The sequence below is a fragment of the Leptodactylus fuscus genome, chromosome 5 (genome assembly GCF_031893055.1).
Source record: "Leptodactylus fuscus isolate aLepFus1 chromosome 5, aLepFus1.hap2, whole genome shotgun sequence".
Classification (NCBI taxonomy): Eukaryota; Metazoa; Chordata; class Amphibia; order Anura; family Leptodactylidae; genus Leptodactylus; species Leptodactylus fuscus.
The window spans coordinates 11,690,494-11,712,903 of record NC_134269.1 but is presented as its reverse complement, the minus strand read 5'-3'; the positions used below and the strand labels follow the sequence as shown (position 1 = coordinate 11,712,903).

Sequence of the window (22,410 nt, the reverse complement as noted above, 5' to 3'; positions counted from 1 at the left end):
GATGTGACTTTTTTTTCATTCTCTTTTGTGTTTTTTCATTGCAAGCAAAATAAATGAAGATATTACCAAAGAGTTTGTGCTTGTAATCATTACTGGGGGACACCGAGGATTATCTGACAGGACTGCAGGGGGGCCAATACTTTTGGCCAACACTGTGGCTGAGAATTTTTAAAACCAAGACACCCATAGGTGCTGCTCCGCTTGTCTATAATGTCCTGCTTACATGTTGACTTCTAGAAGACCATGTGCACCTTTAGGGACATTTCTTTACATGACTGATGTATTTTGGGGTATAAAACACTTCTCTACTTAGTTTACATTAGAAATGTTGCTTTGTTGGCTTTCTGCAGCTACTATGTTATACACTACACTCACAACTGCAAGGTTCCTTAAAGAAGCAAATCCAGCCTGAAGACTTGTTCTCTGACCCCCCTCTGATTTCATCTCAAAATACATGTAGACCTTTCAATGGACCTCTCAGTCCACGAACATAAGAGTTCACTTCAAGATCAGGTGACATATAGGTATTGTGTGAGCTCCATAGATAATGTAGTGGGCTCTGCTGATATATACATTATAGCCCCGTCTACAAGAGAAGTCAATGGAAATATCCGACTACAAGGGTTCTGCATCAAACATGGTCACTAAGAGCCGCAGAGCCGCGGAGATTCAGAAACCTCCGACCAATAGTCATCACGTTCCCATAGCCGAGAGGTTACCTGTATTATTATATTGTACTTGTATATTGTGCAGTGTTTTCTAGGAATAACAGTTTTCTCTCTGCTTATGTCAACTCTTCTTTATAGAGCCGAAACCGAAAGAGGATTGTCCCGAAAGCATATTATAGAAGGTGAGAATGTGGCAGCTCAGAGTCATTCATCTCCATGTTACTTCTATTACATACTGCTATTACAGTGATATACTTGTACATGGAGGGGCGATATTATAGTAGTAACATACATAAAATACCCCTTACCATATTGCCTCAGTCAGAGGACTGAGAGATAGTAGTTGGGCCCCTTTTTGCAGTCTTCTGCTAATTAAAAACACCTGGGCAAAATGGGGGGAGTGCTGGTACCAAGGCAAAAACAAAAAAATGGTGAAGGAAGAAACTTACCATACATATTGGTACCTACTAGCTTTCAGTCCTCTGACTGCGGCAATATGGTGTCTGCTGCTTCTGTGGTGCAGTACCTCTGGGGCAGCGCGGCCCAGAGACTGGGGGCTTGGTCTGGTGGCAGAGGTGTGCCCGAACCGCTGGGTCGCTTGCCTTGTGGGCACTGTGTTGTGGTTGTGGCGGTCGCTGTGCGGCGCTGCACCGAGTAGAATAGGGACCCACTATAAAGAGGTCGCCATGAAGTGGCTAGTGGTCTTATACAACTCGGTCAATATGTAGACTAAGAACCTCATGTTCAGTATTGTAGAATTTGCTAATAAGCCGAGATCAATGTATAAGACTGGGATGTGCGGCCATGTCTTTCGCTTTTTGCACATTTATTATAGTAGTAACAGTCTAGTATATCTTAGGTGATATTATAGTAGTTATATTCTTGTACATAGGGGCAGTATTATAGTAGTTATATTCTTGTACATAGGAGTAGTATTATAGTAGTTATATTCTTGTACATAGGAGTAGTATTATAGTAGTTATATTCTTGTACATAGGAGCAGTATTATAGTAGTTATATTCTTGTAAATAGGAGTAGTATTATAGTAGTTATATTCTTGTACATAGGAGCAGTATTATAGTAGTTATATTCTTGTAAATAGGAGTAGTATTATAGTAGTTATATTCTTGTACATAGAAGCAGTATTATAGTAGTTATATTCTTGTAAATAGGAGTAGTATTATAGTAGTTATATTCTTGTACATAGGAGCAGTATTATAGTAGTTATATTCTTGTACATAGGAGTAGTATTATAGTAGTTATATTCTTCTACATAGGAGCAGTATTATAGTAGTTATATTCTTGTACATAGGAGTAGTATTATAGTAGTTATATTCTTGTACATAGGGGTAGTATTATAGTAGTTATATTCTTGTACATAGGGGTAGTATTATAGTAGTTATATTCTTGTACATAGGAGTAGTATTATAGTAGTTATATTCTTGTACAAAGGAGCAGTATTATAGTAGTTATAATCTTATACATAGGACCAGTATTATAGTAGTTATATTCTTGTAAATAGGAGTAGTATTATAGTAGTTATATTCTTGTACATAGGAGCAGTATTATAGTAGTTATATTCTTGTACATAGGAGTAGTATTATAGTAGTTATATTCTTCTACATAGGAGCAGTATTATAGTAGTTATATTCTTGTACATAGGAGTAGTATTATAGTAGTTATATTCTTGTACATAGGGGTAGTATTATAGTAGTTATATTCTTGTACATAGGAGCAGTATTATAGTAGTTATATTCTTGTACATAGGAGGTAGCATTATAGTAGTTATATTCTTGTAAATAGGAGTAGTATTATAGTAGTTATATTCTTGTACATAGGGGTAGTATTATAGTAGTTATATTCTTGTACATAGGGGTAGTATTATAGTAGTTATATTCTTGTACATAGGAGTAGTATTATAGTAGTTATATTCTTGTACAAAGGAGCAGTATTATAGTAGTTATAATCTTATACATAGGACCAGTATTATAGTAGTTATATTCTTGTAAATAGGAGTAGTATTATAGTAGTTATATTCTTGTACATAGGAGCAGTATTATAGTAGTTATATTCTTGTACATAGGAGTAGTATTATAGTAGTTATATTCTTCTACATAGGAGCAGTATTATAGTAGTTATATTCTTGTACATAGGAGTAGTATTATAGTAGTTATATTCTTGTACATAGGGGTAGTATTATAGTAGTTATATTCTTGTACATAGGAGCAGTATTATAGTAGTTATATTCTTGTACATAGGAGGTAGCATTATAGTAGTTATATTCTTGTAAATAGGAGTAGTATTATAGTAGTTATATTCTTGTACATAAGGGTAGTATTATAGTAGTTATATTCTTGTACATAGGGGGCAGTATTATAGTAGTTATATTCTTGTACATAGGAGCAGTATTATAGTAGTTATATTCTTGTACATAGGAGGTAGCATTATAGTAGTTATATTCTTGTACATAGAAGCAGTATTATAGTAGTTATATTCTTGTACATAGAAGCAGTATTATAGTAGTTATATTCTTGTACAAAGGAGCAGTATTATAGTAGTTATAATCTTATACATAGGACCAGTATTATAGTAGTTATATTCTTGTACATAGGAGTAGTATTATAGTAGTTATATTCTTGTACAAAGGAGCAGTATTATAGTAGTTATAATCTTATACATAGGACCAGTATTATAGTAGTTATATTCTTGTAAATAGGAGTAGTATTATAGTAGTTATATTCTTCTACATAGGAGTAGTATTATAGTAGTTATATTCTTGTACATAGGAGTAGTATTATAGTAGTTATATTCTTGTACATAGGAGCAGTATTATAGTAGTTATATTCTTGTACATAGAAGCAGTATTATAGTAGTTATATTCTTGTAAATAGGAGTAGTATTATAGTAGTTATATTCTTGTACATAGGAGCAGTATTATAGTAGTTATATTCTTGTACATAGGAGTAGTATTATAGTAGTTATATTCTTCTACATAGGAGCAGTATTATAGTAGTTATATTCTTGTACATAGGAGTAGTATTATAGTAGTTATATTCTTGTACATAGGGGTAGTATTATAGTAGTTATATTCTTGTACATAGGAGCAGTATTATAGTAGTTATATTCTTGTACATAGGAGGTAGCATTATAGTAGTTATATTCTTGTAAATAGGAGTAGTATTATAGTAGTTATATTCTTGTACATAGGGGTAGTATTATAGTAGTTATATTCTTGTACATAGGGGGCAGTATTATAGTAGTTATATTCTTGTACATAGGAGCAGTATTATAGTAGTTATATTCTTGTACATAGGAGGTAGCATTATAGTAGTTATATTCTTGTACATAGAAGCAGTATTATAGTAGTTATATTCTTGTACATAGAAGCAGTATTATAGTAGTTATATTCTTGTACATAGGAGTAGTATTATAGTAGTTATATTCTTGTACATAGGAGCAGTATTATAGTAGTTATATTCTTGTACATAGGAGGTAGTATTATAGTAGTTATATTCTTGTACATAGGAGCAGTATTATAGTAGTTATATTCTTGTACATAGGAGTAGTATTATAGTAGTTATATTCTTGTACATAGGAGTAGTATTATAGTAGTTATATTCTTGTACATAGAAGCAGTATTATAGTAGTTATATTCTTGTAAATAGGAGTAGTATTATAGTAGTTATATTCTTGTACATAGGAGCAGTATTATAGTAGTTATATTCTTGTACATAGGACCAGTATTATAGTAGTTATATTCTTCTACATAGGAGCAGTATTATAGTAGTTATATTCTTGTACATAGGAGTAGTATTATAGTAGTTATATTCTTGTACATAGGACCAGTATTATAGTAGTTATATTCTTGTACATAGAAGCAGTATTATAGTAGTTATATTCTTGTAAATAGGAGTAGTATTATAGTAGTTATATTCTTGTACATAGGAGCAGTATTATAGTAGTTATATTCTTGTACATAGGAGCAGTATTATAGTAGTTATATTCTTCTACATAGGAGCAGTATTATAGTAGTTATATTCTTGTACATAGGAGTAGTATTATAGTAGTTATATTCTTGTACATATGAGTAGTATTATAGTAGTTATATTCTTGTACATAGGAGCAGTATTATAGTAGTTATATTCTTGTACATAGGACCAGTATTATAGTAGTTATATTCTTGTACATAGGAGCAGTATTATAGTAGTTATATTCATCTACATAGGAGCAGTATTATAGTAGTTATATTCTTGTACATAGGAGTAGTATTATAGTAGTTATATTCTTGTACATAGGAGTAGTATTATAGTAGTTATATTCTTCTACATAGGAGCAGTATTATAGTAGTTATATTCTTGTACATAGGAGTAGTATTATAGTAGTTATATTCTTGTACATATGAGTAGTATTATAGTAGTTATATTCTTGTACATAGGAGCAGTATTATAGTAGTTATATTCTTGTACATAGGAGTAGTATTATAGTAGTTATATTCTTGTACATAGGAGCAGTATTATAGTAGTTATATTCTTGTATATAGGGGCAGTATTATAGTAGTTATATTCTTGTACATAGGAGCAGTATTATAGTAGTTATATTCTTGTACATAGGAGCAGTATTATAGTAGTTATATTCTTGTACATAGGAGCAGTATTATAGTAGTTATATTCTTGTACATAGGAGGTAGCATTATAGTAGTTATATTCTTGTACATAGAAGCAGTATTATAGTAGTTATATTCTTGTACATAGAAGCAGTATTATAGTAGTTATATTCTTGTACATAGGAGCAGTATTATAGTAGGTATATTCTTGTACATAGGAGTAGTATTATAGTAGTTATATTCTTGTACATAGGAGCAGTATTATAGTAGTTATATTCTTGTACATAGGAGGTAGTATTATAGTAGTTATATTCTTGTACATAGGAGTAGTATTATAGTAGTTATATTCTTGTACATAGGAGTAGTATTATAGTAGTTATATTCTTGTACATAGAAGCAGTATTATAGTAGTTATATTCTTGTAAATAGGAGTAGTATTATAGTAGTTATATTCTTGTACATAGAAGCAGTATTATAGTAGTTATATTCTTGTACATAGGAGTAGTATTATAGTAGTTATATTCTTGTACATAGGGGTAGTATTATAGTAGTTATATTCTTGTACATAGGAGCAGTATTATAGTAGTTATATTCTTGTACATAGGAGTAGTATTATAGTAGTTATATTCTTGTACATAGGAGCAGTATTATAGTAGTTATATTCTTGTACATAGGGGTAGTATTATAGTAGTTATATTCTTGTACATAGGAGCAGTATTATAGTAGTTATATTCTTGTACATAGGAGGTAGCATTATAGTAGTTATATTCTTGTAAATAGGAGTAGTATTATAGTAGTTATATTCTTGTACATAGGGGTAGTATTATAGTAGTTATATTCTTGTACATAGGAGCAGTATTATAGTAGTTATATTCTTGTACATAGGAGGTAGCATTATAGTAGTTATATTCTTGTACATAGAAGCAGTATTATAGTAGTTATATTCTTGTACATAGGAGCAGTATTATAGTAGTTATATTCTTGTACATAGGAGTAGTATTATAGTAGTTATATTCTTGTACATAGGAGCAGTATTATAGTAGTTATATTCTTGTACATAGGAGGTAGTATTATAGTAGTTATATTCTTGTACATAGGAGTAATATTATAGTAGTTATATTCTTGTACATAGGAGTAGTATTATAGTAGTTATATTCTTGTACATAGAAGCAGTATTATAGTAGTTATATTCTTGTAAATAGGAGTAGTATTATAGTAGTTATATTCTTGTACATAGGAGCAGTATTATAGTAGTTATATTCTTGTACATAGGACCAGTATTATAGTAGTTATATTCTTGTACATAGGAGTAGTATTATAGTAGTTATATTCTTGTACATAGGACCAGTATTATAGTAGTTATATTCTTGTACATAGAAGCAGTATTATAGTAGTTATATTCTTGTAAATAGGAGTAGTATTATAGTAGTTATATTCTTGTACATAGGAGCAGTATTATAGTAGTTATATTCTTGTACATAGGAGTAGTATTATAGTAGTTATATTCTTCTACATAGGAGCAGTATTATAGTAGTTATATTCTTGTACATAGGAGTAGTATTATAGTAGTTATATTCTTGTACATATGAGTAGTATTATAGTAGTTATATTCTTGTACATAGGAGCAGTATTATAGTAGTTATATTCTTGTACATAGGACCAGTATTATAGTAGTTATATTCTTGTACATAGGAGCAGCATTATAGTAGTTATATTCTTGTACATAGGAGTAGTATTATAGTAGTTATATTCTTGTACATAGGAGGTAGTATTATAGTAGTTATATTCTTAGAAAAAGATATAAAGTAGCTCACCCTTGTAGTCGTTCAAATGATGATTGTTGGTGCACGACCCTATTCTCCTTGACTCATTGGAGTAAATAAATGGAAGTATAATCTTGTCAAACCGAAGGTTCGATATAAGGGTCCGCGACTCACAGCTTGTAAAAACTTTTCTTTTTATTTCATCCTTTTAAAATTTCTGTTTGCCACCATAGGCTAAAGTATACATTTAAACACAAAAAAACATAGTGTAGACAAGGTAGACACTGGACATGGTGAGTTAAAAACCGCTAGAAAACTGACGCGTTTCGGGACTATTGAGGCGTCCCTTACTCATAGTGAAACTAGCCTGAACATTGTAAGCAGTGTGAACTTAATATACACTCTGAGATGACTAAAACTGGGAGGATCCAAAACCTTTCTACATCATCAGCTGATCATTTAACCCTTCCTGGCAAGTTTGTGGATCTCACTTAGTTTTGTTTTAAATAGAGACAAGGATAGAAGTAAAAAAAAAACAAAAAAACAAAACAAAAAAAAAACAAAACAAAAAAAAAAAACTTGTTTATTCGAGATTATTCTGTTGCACGAGCATAAAAGAATAAATATCTCAACTCTAACTAAAGTTGATATCAAAAAGTTAGCTACTTTCAATACTAAACTGAAACAGATTACCGCAGTACCTCCCTCCATGTGAATTTAGTCCTACAAAGGTACAACAAGCCTGACCACTCCCAAGGTAATTAACTTGCAGAGTTGAGGGCTGAAATCTAGTCTAAAACATCAAAACATTTCTCGAGTAAACATGGTGGAGAGATAGATAATTTCTCTTTCTGGGGAATTGAAACAGTCAATGATAACATCAGAGGAGGCAATAAAAAAAAGATCTTACTTAAAAAAGAAGCATTATGGATCCTCCGGTTTGGCTGTCGGCAACCGGAGGGTATGAATGCTAAGTCAGACCTGGCTTTTATTTTTTGACTAACAAACTTTTCATCTCTAACCTTATTAAATTAACGTGTTTTATTTTATATCATTTATAAAAAACGTATACAATTTTTTTAGATATGTTAAGGGATGTGTTGAAAAGTTTTGAGAATTAAGGTATCTGTATCAGCGAATCTGATGTCTATCTTAGATGCTTGGTTAAAGTTAGTGAGAACAGTGTTACATGTCAGTTTACCTGTTAGACTAGATTTCAGCCCTCAACTCTGCAAGTTAATTACCTTGGGAGTGGTCAGGCTTGTTGTACCTTTGTAGGACTAAATTCACATGGAGGGAGGTACTGCGGTAATCTGTTTCAGTTTAGTATTGAAAGTAGCTAACTTTTTGATATCAACTTTAGTTAGAGTTGAGATATTTATTCTTTTATGCTCGTGCAACAGAATAATCTCGAATAAACAAGTGTTTTGTTTTTTTTTTTTACTTCTATCCTTGTCTCTATTTAAAACAAAACTAAGTGAGATCCACAAACTTGCCAGGAAGGGTTAAATGATCAGCTGATGATGTAGAAAGGTTTTGGATCCTCCCAGTTTTAGTCATCTCAGAGTGTATATTAAGTTCACACTGCTTACAATGTTCAGGCTAGTTTCACTATGAGTAAGGGACGCCTCAATAGTCCCGAAACGCGTCAGTTTTCTAGCGGTTTTTAACTCACCATGTCCAGTGTCTACCTTGTCTACACTATGTTTTTTTGTGTTTAAATGTATACTTTAGCCTATGGTGGCAAACAGAAATTTTAAAAGGATGAAATAAAAAGAAAAGTTTTTACAAGCTGTGAGTCGCGGACCCTTATATCGAACCTTCGGTTTGACAAGATTATACTTCTAGTTATATTCTTGTACATAGGAGCAGTATTATAGTAGTTATATTCTTGTATATAGGGGCAGTATTATAGTAGTTATATTCTTGTACATAGGAGCAGTATTATAGTAGTTATATTCTTGTACATAGGAGCAGTATTATAGTAGTTATATTCTTGTACATACGAGTAGTATTATAGTAGTTATATACTTGTACATAGGAGGTAGTATTATAGTAGTTATATTCTTGTACATAGGAGTAGTATTATAGTAGTTATATTCTTGTACATAGGAGTAGTAGTATAGTAGTTATATTCTTGTACATAGGAGCAGTATTATAGTAGTTATATTCTTGTATATAGGAGTAGTATTATAGTAGGTATATTCTTGTACATAGGAGTAGTATTATAGTAGTTATATTCTTGTACATAGGAGTAGTAGTATAGTAGTTATATTCTTGTACATAGGAGTAGTATTATAGTAGTTATATTCTTGTACATAGGAGTAGTATTATAGTAGTTATATTCTTGTACATAGGAGGTAGTATTATAGTAGTTATATTCTTGTACATAGGAGCAGTATTATAGTAGTTATATTCTTGTACATAGGAGTAGTATTATAGTAGTTATATTCTTGTACATAGGAGCAGTATTATAGTAGTTATATTCTTGTACATAGGAGTAGTATTATAGTAGTTATATTCTTGTACATAGGAGGAGTATTATAGTAGTTATATTCTTGTACGTAGGAGCAGTATTATAGTAGTTATATTCTTGTACGTAGGAGTAGTATTATAGTAGTTATATTCTTGTACGTAGGAGGTAGTATTATAGTAGTTATATTCTTGTACATAGGAGTAGTATTATAGTAGATATATTCTTGTACACAGGAGCAGTATTATAGTAGTTATATTCTTGTACATAGGGGGCAGTATTATAGTAGTTATATTCTTGTACATAGGAGGAGTATTATAGTAGTTATATTCTTGTACATAGGAGCAGTATTATAGTAGTTATATTCTTGTACATAGGAGCAGTATTATAGTAGTTATATTCATATACATAGGAGTAGTATTATAGTAGTTATATTCTTGTACATAGGAGCAGTATTATAGTAGATATATTCTTGTACATAGGAGGTAGTATTATAGTAGTTATATTCTTGTACATAGGAGTAGTATTATAGTAGTTATATTCTTGTACATAGGAGTAGTATTATAGTAGTTATATTCTTGTACATAGGAGTAGTATTATAGTAGTTATATTCTTGTACATAGGAGGTACTATTATAGTAGTTATATTCTTGTACATAGGAGCAGTATTATAGTAGTTATATTCTTGTACATAGGAGTAGTATTATAGTAGTTATATTCTTGTTCATAGGAGGTAGTATTATAGTAGTTATATTCTTGTACATAGCAGTAGTATTATAGTAGTTATATTCTTGTACATAGGAATAGTATTATAGTAGTTATATTCTTGTACATAGGAGTAGTATTATAGTAGTTATATTCTTGTACATAGGAGTAGTATTATAGTAGTTATATTCTTGTACATAGGAGTAGTATTATGGTAGTTATATTCTTGTACATAGGAGTAGTATTATAGTAGTTATATTCTTGTACATAGGGGCAGTATTATAGTAGTTATATTCTTGTACATAGGGGTAGTATTATGGTAGTTATATTCTTGTACATAGGAGTAGTATTATAGTAGTTATATTCTTGTACATAGGGGCAGTATTATAGTAGTTATATTCTTGTACATAGGGGTAGTATTATGGTAGTTATATTCTTGTACATAGGAGTAGTATTATAGTAGTTATATTCTTGTACATAGGACCAGTATTATAGTAGTTATATTCTTGTACATAGGACCAGTATTATAGTAGTTATATTCTTGTACATAGGACCAGTATTATAGTAGTTATATTCTTGTAAATAGGAGTAGTATTATAGTAGTTATATTCTTGTACATAGGAGCAGTATTATAGTAGTTATATTCTTGTACATAGGGGTAGTATTATAGTAGTTATATTCTTGTACATAGGAGTAGTATTATAGTAGTTATATTCTTGAACATAGGAGTAGTATTATAGTAGTTATATTCTTGTACATAGGAGCAGTATTATAGTAGTTATATTCTTGTACATAGGACCAGTATTATAGTAGTTATATTCTTGTACATAGAAGCAGTATTATAGTAGTTATATTCTTGTAAATAGGAGTAGTATTATAGTAGTTATATTCTTGTACATAGGAGCAGTATTATAGTAGTTATATTCTTGTACATAGGAGCAGTATTATAGTAGTTATATTCTTGTACATAGGGGGCAGTATTATAGTAGTTATATTCTTGTACATAGGGGGCAGTATTATAGTAGTTATATTCTTGTACATAGGAGCAGTATTATAGTAGTTATATTCTTGTACATAGGGGGCAGTATTATAGTAGTTATATTCTTGTACATAGGAGCAGTATTATAGTAGTTATATTCTTGTACATAGGGGGCAGTATTATAGTAGTTATATTCTTGTACATAGGAGCAGTATTATAGTAGTTATATTCTTGTACATAGGAGCAGTATTATAGTAGTTATTTTCTTGTACATAGGAGTAGTATTATAGTAGTTATATTCTTCTACATAGGAGCATTATTATAGTAGTTATATTCTTGTACATAGGAGTAGTATTATAGTAGTTATATTCTTGTACATAGGACCAGTATTATAGTAGTTATATTCTTGTACATAGGAGTAGTATTATAGTAGTTATATTCTTGTACATAGGACCAGTATTATAGTAGTTATATTCTTGTACATAGGAGCAGTATTATAGTAGTTATATTCTTGTACATAGGACCAGTATTATAGTAGTTATATTCTTGTACATAGAAGCAGTATTATAGTAGTTATATTCTTGTAAATAGGAGTAGTATTATAGTAGTTATATTCTTGTACATAGGAGCAGTATTGTAGTAGTTATATTCTTGTACATAGGACCAGTATTATAGTAGTTATATTCTTGTACATAGAAGCAGTATTATAGTAGTTATATTCTTGTAAATAGGAGTAGTATTATAGTAGTTATATTCTTGTACATAGGAGCAGTATTATAGTAGTTATATTCTTGTACATAGGAGTAGTATTATAGTAGTTATATTCTTGTACATAGGAGTAGTATTATAGTAGTTATATTCTTGTACATAGGAGCAGTATTATAGTAGTTATATTCTTGTACATAGGACCAGTATTATAGTAGTTATATTCTTGTACATAGAAGCAGTATTATAGTAGTTATATTCTTGTAAATAGGAGTAGTATTATAGTAGTTATATTCTTGTACATAGGAGCAGTATTATAGTAGTTATATTCTTGTACATAGGGGTAGTATTATAGTAGTTATATTCTTGTACATAGGAGTAGTATTATAGTAGTTATATTCTTGAACATAGGAGTAGTATTATAGTAGTTATATTCTTGTACATAGGAGCAGTATTATAGTAGTTATATTCTTGTACATAGGACCAGTATTATAGTAGTTATATTCTTGTACATAGAAGCAGTATTATAGTAGTTATATTCTTGTAAATAGGAGTAGTATTATAGTAGTTATATTCTTGTACATAGGAGCAGTATTATAGTAGTTATTTTCTTGTACATAGGAGTAGTATTATAGTAGTTATATTCTTCTACATAGGAGCATTATTATAGTAGTTATATTCTTGTACATAGGAGTAGTATTATAGTAGTTATATTCTTGTACATAGGAGCAGTATTATAGTAGTTATATTCTTGTACATAGGACCAGTATTATAGTAGTTATATTCTTGTACATAGGAGCAGTATTATAGTAGTTATATTCTTGTACATAGGACCAGTATTATAGTAGTTATATTCTTGTACATAGAAGCAGTATTATAGTAGTTATATTCTTGTAAATAGGAGTAGTATTATAGTAGTTATATTCTTGTACATAGGAGCAGTATTATAGTAGTTATATTCTTGTACATAGGACCAGTATTATAGTAGTTATATTCTTGTACATAGGAGCAGTATTATAGTAGTTATATTCTTGTACATAGGAGCAGTATTATAGTAGTTATATTCTTGTACATAGGACCAGTATTATAGTAGTTATATTCTTGTACATAGGAGTAGTATTATAGTAGTTATATTCTTGTACATAGGACCAGTATTATAGTAGTTATATTCTTGTACATAGGAGCAGTATTATAGTAGTTATATTCTTGTACATAGGACCAGTATTATAGTAGTTATATTCTTGTACATAGAAGCAGTATTATAGTAGTTATATTCTTGTAAATAGGAGTAGTATTATAGTAGTTATATTCTTGTACATAGGAGCAGTATTATAGTAGTTATATTCTTGTACATAGGAGCAGTATTATAGTAGTTATATTCTTGTACATAGGAGCAGTATTATAGTAGTTATATTCTTGTACATAGAAGCAGTATTATAGTAGTTATATTCTTGTAAATAGGAGTAGTATTATAGTAGTTATATTCTTGTACATAGGAGCAGTATTATAGTAGTTATATTCTTGTACATAGGAGTAGTATTATAGTAGTTATATTCTTGTACATAGGAGTAGTATTATAGTAGTTATATTCTTGTACATAGGAGCAGTATTATAGTAGTTATATTCTTGTACATAGGACCAGTATTATAGTAGTTATATTCTTGTACATAGAAGCAGTATTATAGTAGTTATATTCTTGTAAATAGGAGTAGTATTATAGTAGTTATATTCTTGTACATAGGAGCAGTATTATAGTAGTTATATTCTTGTACATAGGAGTAGTATTATAGTAGTTATATTCTTGTACATAGGACCAGTATTATAGTAGTTATATTCTTGTACATAGAAGCAGTATTATAGTAGTTATATTCTTGTAAATAGGAGTAGTATTATAGTAGTTATATTCTTGTACATAGGAGCAGTATTATAGTAGTTATATTCTTGTACATAGAAGCAGTATTATAGTAGTTATATTCTTGTAAATAGGAGTAGTATTATAGTAGTTATATTCTTGTACATAGGAGCAGTATTATAGTAGTTATATTCTTGTACATAGGAGTAGTATTATAGTAGTTATATTCTTGTACATATGAGTAGTATTATAGTAGTTATATTCTTGTACATAGGAGCAGTATTATAGTAGTTATATTCTTGTACATAGGACCAGTATTATAGTAGTTATATTCTTTTACATAGGAGCAGTATTATAGTAGTTATATTCTTGTACATAGGAGTAGTATTATAGTAGTTATATTCTTCTACATAGGAGCAGTATTATAGTAGTTATATTCTTGTATATAGGGGCAGTATTATAGTAGTTATATTCTTGTACATAGGAGCAGTATTATAGTAGTTATATTCTTGTACATAGGAGCAGTATTATAGTAGTTATATTCTTGTACATAGGAGTAGTATTATAGTAGTTATATTCTTGTACATATGAGTAGTATTATAGTAGTTATATTCTTGTACATAGGAGCAGTATTATAGTAGTTATATTCTTGTACATAGGACCAGTATTATAGTAGTTATATTCTTGTACATAGGAGCAGTATTATAGTAGTTATATTCTTGTACATAGGAGTAGTATTATAGTAGTTATATTCTTCTACATAGGAGCAGTATTATAGTAGTTATATTCTTGTACATAGGAGGTAGTATTATAGTAGTTATATTCTTGTACATAGGAGCAGTGTTATAGTAGTTATATTCTTGTATATAGGGGCAGTATTATAGTAGTTATATTCTTGTACATAGGAGCAGTATTATAGTAGTTATATTCTTGTACATAGGAGCAGTATTATAGTAGTTATATTCTTGTACATAGGAGTAGTATTATAGTAGTTATATACTTGTACATAGGAGGTAATTTTTATTAGTAAAAACAAAACAAAAATACATTACATTCCAGCAGAATTAATAACTAATAATAATAATAATAATAATAATAATAATATAACATAAATCAGACATGTCTGTCAGATAACAAAAATGAGAATCACTTTAACTTAAGAGTCCATTGCTGGCAGGATAAAGAGGGGGAAAAAAAATAAATCCATAAATAAATGAACAGACTTATTTGCAGTGTTATCAGAGTATTCAGCAATCGATATATACATTTCTCCACAATTTTACATTATCAGACTTTTTTCTGACCTCCAGAGACTTTATCCACCTCAGTTCAGACATGATATATGTGACAGCGGTCATATGACGGAAGGGCTCTCTGTGTAGGGACACCTGGGTCCTTGTATGCCAGTGATAATATTTGATGACAGTAATAATAATATACAGGGTCTCCCGGTTAATGTCACCTATATTACTGGGGATGCCATATACAATCTCGGGGTATTTGAGAGACTGTAATCGGGGAATTTTCAGCCTCCGGGATATTTCCTGCCAGATCTTTCGCCCTCCCCCGCACTCTGATATAAAATGTGCCATGGTCTCCTCCTGCTGACAACCTAATGGACATGCCCGATCTGTCACACTGAGATGTTTTAGGTTGCCTCTTACAAAAAGTTTCCCATGCAGAGATAGCCAGGCAATGTCAAAGAACTTTGCAGGGAGCCTCCGACCAGTGAGGAGCCTCAGACTATCCTGCAGGGTTATAGATGTACAGTCCCTCAATGCTGGCTGGAGACAATAGAAGGTCTTACATACCCTGGTGTATAGATCTCTCCTGGTCTTACTCACCAGATAGGTCTTTTCAATACCCCATTTTTTCAGGCACCTTATGCCATAGTCCAGATACTGGGGGAGGTAGTCACGAGTCGATCGACCCCTCTTAAGGCTGCCGCCTCGCACCCAGGATTCTGCAAAAGGCAATATCCAGTCCCTGATACTATTTACCCACAGGGAGCTGTTATCTGAGTCCAGGCAACCAAAATTTACTTTTAGAAACATGGAGTCAAAAAACACCCTTGGATTTAACATATCCAGCCCACCCTCTCTCCTCTGTAGGTAGGTTATCCCTCTTTTTACTGGGTTCAACCTGTTCCCCCACAAAAGTTGGAAGAACAGGCTAAAGAGCCTAGTGGAGAAAGATTCTGGCAAAGGAAAGACAACAGAGACGTACAAGAAGACAGGGACCAGGTAAGTCTTCAACATTTTAACCCTTTCTCTATAGGTCAGCCTCCAGTTCTTCCATCGCTGAACCTTTGCATTTCCGGATTCCAACTTTTCTTCCCAATTTAGTCTGCAATTATCATCCCTCCCGAATTTCACCCCAAGGATCTTAATATAGGAGGAGGCCTGGGCAAACTGCGGCAGATCAAATGTAGGACCAGTATGACCCGTCCAGAGAGCTTGACTCTTCTCAAGGTTGACAAGAGACCCGGAGGCCTCTGAGTAACTTCTGATGGCTGCAGACAACATCTCCACCTCACGAGGCTCAGATATCACCACAGTCACATCATCCGCGTAGGCAACAACTCTCAGGGGCAAGCAGTGGGGGACCGGCGCCCCCTGAAAATCACACTCCTGCAGTGACCTAAGAAACGGGTCTATGGCAAACACATACAGTAATGGACTCAGTGGGCAACCTTGTCTCACCCCTGCCTCAACCCTGAAAGCATCACCCTGCCAACCATTAATCAGAGGAAAGCTCTCCGCCTCGCGGTACAAAGTTCTCAGCCAATCCACAAATTGTCCCGGAATACCGTACTTTGTCAAAGTCGCCCATAGATACTCATGGTCTACTCTGTCAAAGGCCTTAGCCTGGTCAAGACTCACAACATATCTCCCACACCTCAGAGCTTTACATCTCTCAAACATCTCCCTTATCGAGATAACTGCTCCAGAGATGTTCCGCCCTTTAACTGTGCCAAACTGTGAGCCTGCCAACAGTGCCGAGGACAAACAAACTAATCTAGAGAACAGAATTTTTGCAAGAATCTTCCTATCGACATTCAAGAGGGCAATCGGCCTCCAGTTCTTGATGTCACTAGGCTCTTTACCTTTAGACAGCAGGATCAGGGAGGACACTCTCATGGATGGAGGCATCAGGTGGTTTTCTAGACTAGTTTTGTATACATCCACGAGAATTGGTGCCAAGAGGTCTCGGAATTTCTTATAGAACTCAGCTGTAATCCCATCTGGACCTGGTGCCTTCTTCAGATGTAACTTATCTATGGCCTCTTTCACCTCCTCCACTGTTAACTCTGCTGTCAAAGGAGAAAAGTCCAAATCATTAGTATCAGGACCTGGAGTTGCCTCCAAGAATTGAGCCACCTTCTCTCTATCCAAAACCTTCTTCTGAAACAAGTCAGCATAGTAAGTTCTCACCACCCCCAGGATACCCTCCCGAGACTCCTGTAACACACCCTGGGAGTCAGTGAGACCTGTGACCGATTTATTTGCCACCCGCTCCCTGCAATTCTCAAAAGGATCCGGAGCCCCTAAGGACCCATAATCCCGTTCAAGAACCAGGGATGTATACCTGCGGTACTGATACTGACTGATCTCAGATTTCAGCCGGTCAATCTTCTGTTGGTTATCCCCGCCCGCCGAATAGAGTGACTCTAATTCTTTCCGCAGCCTGAGATACTGGCTATACTTACTCTTCCCCTTCTTAACTGACAGTCTCCTTAAGAGGGATCTGATCTCTTCCTTGACATCCTCCCACCAGTCTGCCATGTTGTCATAAAACACCACTCTCTCAAGCTGGTTCTGAAATAGAGAGTGGACACAACTCCGGACACAGTCATCGTCCAAGAGGCTGGAATTGAGCTTCCATAGGCCTCTCCCAATATCAGGGCGTTTTGTGGAGCCCAAGCAAAAATACAAAGCCAGATGGTCAGAATAAGGGACTGTCTTTTCACTTTTCTCACTAACATGCTCAGCGGGACTGACCAGAGCTAAGTCTATCCGACTGCATCTACCAGCGCAGGAGTAAGTGAATTTGGGTTTCCTACCACCCTCAGTAAACACATCAGACAGACCAGCCTGGGAAATAATTCTGCTTAAGACCTTGCAGTCCCTGGTGAGAGGCCGACCAGTAGGTCTGTCACTGGATGACATGGTGGCATTGAAGTCCCCTGCCATGACTACCGGAACAGATGTAAACAAGTACTGCTTGACTTCATCAAACAGACGTGCCCTTTCAATCACCGACTGCGGTGGACCATAGATATTAATGAGTCGGAGCCTTCTGCCTCGGATGGTAACTTCTAAAACCAGGCACCTCCCCATCAGAACCTCAGTTAGTCTGTGTATGGTGACATCAGGGGTGTTAAACAGTATAGAAACCCCGGCATAAGGCTCCACAGCCAGAGACCAGAAGGACGGGCCAGATTTCCATTCTCTCTCTGCTTCTCGTATTAGTCCTAAAGTATTTAAACGGGTTTCTTGTAAGAAATAGACATCGGCATCAAGATATCTCAGATGTTCATACACTGCGTGTCTTGTCCTCCTTGCTCGGATGCTATTCACATTACTAGAGATAACTTTAAGATAGAAACCTGCCATCAGAACAACTAGGAATATGAGAAACAGAGAGATGGGCCCCATTGTCATAGATCAGAGTCAGAGGTGTCCTGGTGACCAGCTGTTTCCATGTCTGATTCGGACTGCCCCTCATCTCGGTGGGGTCTCCTCTTATTGGGAGGATCGCCCTCTGGTTCATCCTCATACTCCGCCATCATTCGTGAGAGTTCTCTGTCTAGTTCTGCTTCTCCGTCTGACTCTGATAGGACACTAAATCTATTCCCCGTTGCAGTGACCTCGCCTGCACTACTTACTCTCATCTTTGTAGGCTTTTCTACCGTGGTCCACTCACCCTCAGGCTTACGGCTGGCTTTATCCTTCTTCCTCCTTTTATTATTGTTGGATGATCGGGCAGGAGAAGAGACGACCACTGAGGGTTGTACAACCTGCTCGACAACCTCCATGGTCGTCTCAATGGGACCTGACTCGGCCTGGTCTTGGGTGGTATCACCTGTATGTGGTTGAGGCTCCGCCTCCGTGACTACTGACCCTGACAATAGCGCCTCCTCCTCCTCCTGTATGTCATCAGCCGCTGCCAGCAAATCCTCATCAGGGCTATCCTTACAGATGTTATGCCAGGCATCAGGACAATCTCTGTGGGGGTGACCGATCCGACCGCACAGGTTACACCTAATGCTTTGGCATGTGGCACTCACGTGGCCCATTTCATTACATAGGCTACACTTTACCATGGAGCATACACTGGCCACATGGCCGGCCTTCCCACACTTGAAGCACCGGCGAGGCTGACCCGCATAGAAGCAGATCCCTTTTTCTCGGCCTATAAAGAACGAATTGGGCAGATGTTGGGTTATGTTGTTCTGCTGACGCAACTTCACCAGGACCCTCCACCCACCGGTCCAGACCCCGTCTTCATCCCTGTTCTTACTAAGATCGGACATGAGGTCACAATGCCTCCTGAGCCAGATGACAATATCCTGAGGGGGAACGGCTTCATTCCAAAATACAATTGTGACAGAGGCTGTATCTGGCCTAGAGATGGGGATGAAACTGAACTTATCCCAACCTTCCGTATCTCTCAACCTGGTGAGATTGGCCCAGAACCGGTCCAGATCAGACATCAGCTTAAAACTAACATCATACCCCTGGCGGTCAGGAAGGTTTATGACGGCCAGGATATCAGTCGGCACAAAGCCCATCTGGGTACATAGGAGCTCTCGGACCACAAACCTCCTATCCGGCAGATCCTCCTTGGCACCTCCGTGCCTAAACCTGACTACATTCCTCCTCCTGAAAGCCTGGCCTGTATAACTGGAGTTTGATGCAAAAGATGGAGCACCGCGGCTCCAGGCATTCCCTGAGGAGGTACGGCCGGATCCGCCATCTTGGCGTGTTTGTGGGCGCTGTGTGGGCTGCTGAGCACCTGTACCATGTGGTTCTGCTACTGTGCGAGTATCCAGAGGGGGAAAGTCCTGCACACTGGACTGTCCTGTGTCCGCCCCACCATCAACCTCTATGTCTGCAATATCACCAGACTCCAGAGACTGGACTGCAGAGGGGTCTGACGCCATAGATAGTGAAGGATCCCCCCCAGAAACACCTTCCCCTGCTGGGCCGTTATCACATACAGGAATATCCATAATATCAGGCACATTAGTCAGACAATCAGCGGCAGCAGAGTCCTGCACAGCAGAGTCCATATTAGTATTATAGTCAGCGGCAGCAGAGTCCTGCATAGCAGAGTCCATATTACCACTACAGTCAGCGGCAGCAGAGTCCTGCACAACAGAGTCCACAACCTGTAACCCCAAATATGTTACTCCCCCAGTACCTTCAGGTAAGAGTCCATAGTCCTGCTGCAATGACTTGTCTCCTGGGACTTGTGGTGTCTGCACAGCTGCTACTTCATTACCATTAGGCAGGGGTCCATGACCTGGTTGCAAAGTGCTGGTTGCTGGGACTTGTGGTGCCTTGCTGAGAACTGCTGCAGGTTTTTGCTGTTGCTGAACACTGGTCGCTTTCCCGTACAAATTCCCTTCCTTAAAAGGGAAACTTGCTGGCTGCAGAACTGGTTTTACATGGGACTGCTGGCTGCCACCTTGCAAGGGTTCAGACCCAGCTTTAGCACAAGGTGATGGTGACTTCTGGTATTCCTGGAACCGCTGCTGGTTTCTGTATGATTCTCCCACCGGTCCCATTTGCTCCAGTACAGTCTCGGTCTCCCGTACGTTCTCGGCGAGCTCTTTCGCCAGTGCGCTCAGCTTCCTGTCCAGTAACACCAGTTTCTCAGGGCATGCAGACTTTTTTAGATTATACGCACATTCAATCTGTCTCTGCAGATATATTTTACTGGCCTTCAATGTCTCCAGTCGCTTGACCAGTGCTGGTATCTCATCTGCCAGGCGCAGTTCTGGTGCTCGCTCAGTAGCTGTGACAGTCTGTGCATTGTTGGAAAGCTTTGCAGGTTGGTTACCCCCAGTATGGCTTCTGGTTGGTGTAGCCTGTGATTTCTGACATGCTACGGCTGTTGTCACTGCCATGGGCCCACAATGTCCAGACTGGGGACTATGTCCCAGTTTATTTCCAGTGACTGTACTGCTGGTACCTTGAAGCTTCCCCGCTGGTCTCCCTTTGATCTCCTCCACTGCCTTCACTACATTTTTGTAGTTACCGCTTCCAGATCTTGTCCGCTCAGACCGTACCAATACAGACTGCTGCATGTTCTCCTGCATGGTCTGCTTCTCCAGGGATGTTCTCCTCTGTCTGCAGGAGGGTGGGGTGGACTGGACACCTGCAACCTGCAATGGAGTCTGCACAGGCTGCAAAGTTTGCTCCTTACATTCAACCATTTTGCTTGGTTGTTGCACCGTACTACTGCTTGCTTCCGTTACTTCTTCCTTTACAACTTTCTTCCCATCTTGGCTTGCTGCACTAGGACTGCTGACACACTGGACACGATTCCCATTACTGGGGACTTTAGGATTTCCATCCATTTTTTTAGTTGTCTGGGAATTGCTTCCCAGAGAAGGCCTTGGAGCCTGGGCCTTGGCAGGGGAACTTCCCCACCCAGGGCGGCCCCGCCCTGGGCTATCTCCAGACATCAGGAGCCTCAGGAGAGCTACAAAAACACGTCCTCACAGCTAGGAGGTAGTATTATAGTAGTTATATTCTTGTACATAGGAGCAGTATTATAGTAGTTATATTCTTGTATATAGGGGCAGTATTATAGTAGTTATATTCTTGTACATAGGAGCAGTATTATAGTAGTTATATTCTTGTACATAGGAGCAGTATTATAGTAGTTATATTCTTGTACATAGGAGTAGTATTATAGTAGTTATATTCTTGTACATATGAGTAGTATTATAGTAGTTATATTCTTGTACATAGGAGTAGTATTATAGTAGTTATATTCTTGTACATAGGAGTAGTATTATAGTAGTTATATTCTTCTACATAGGAGCAGTATTATAGTAGTTATATTCTTGTACATAGGAGGTAGTATTATAGTAGTTATATTCTTGTACATAGGAGCAGTGTTATAGTAGTTATATTCTTGTATATAGGGGCAGTATTATAGTAGTTATATTCTTGTACATAGGAGCAGTATTATAGTAGTTATATTCTTGTACATAGGAGCAGTATTATAGTAGTTATATTCTTGTACATAGGAGTAGTATTATAGTAGTTATATACTTGTACATAGGAGGTAGTATTATAGTAGTTATGTTCTTGTACATAGGAGCAGTATTATAGTAGTTATATTCTTGTACATAGGAGTAGTATTATAGTAGTTATATTCTTGTACATATGAGTAGTATTATAGTAGTTATATTCTTGTACATAGGAGCAGTATTATAGTAGTTATATTCTTGTACATAGGACCAGTATTATAGTAGTTATATTCTTGTACATAGGAGCAGTATTATAGTAGTTATATTCTTGTACATAGGAGTAATATTATAGTAGTTATATTCTTCTACATAGGAGCAGTATTATAGTAGTTATATTCTTGTATATAGGAGGTAGTATTATAGTAGTTATATTCTTGTACGTAGGAGGTAGTAT

General features: G+C 35.5%; 1 protein-coding gene across 3 annotated transcripts in view; it reads left to right on the top strand.

The window, feature by feature from the left end:
* Positions 1-22,410, top strand: part of KCNAB3 (potassium voltage-gated channel subfamily A regulatory beta subunit 3) — a 112,510-nt gene that overhangs the window by 62,423 nt on the left and 27,677 nt on the right. For all 3 annotated transcript variants that reach the window (XM_075272452.1, XM_075272455.1, XM_075272454.1), the window contains exon 7: positions 807-850. In XM_075272452.1, the coding sequence (XP_075128553.1) occupies positions 807-850 (44 nt within the window). The remainder of the gene's footprint in view (positions 1-806; positions 851-22,410) is intronic.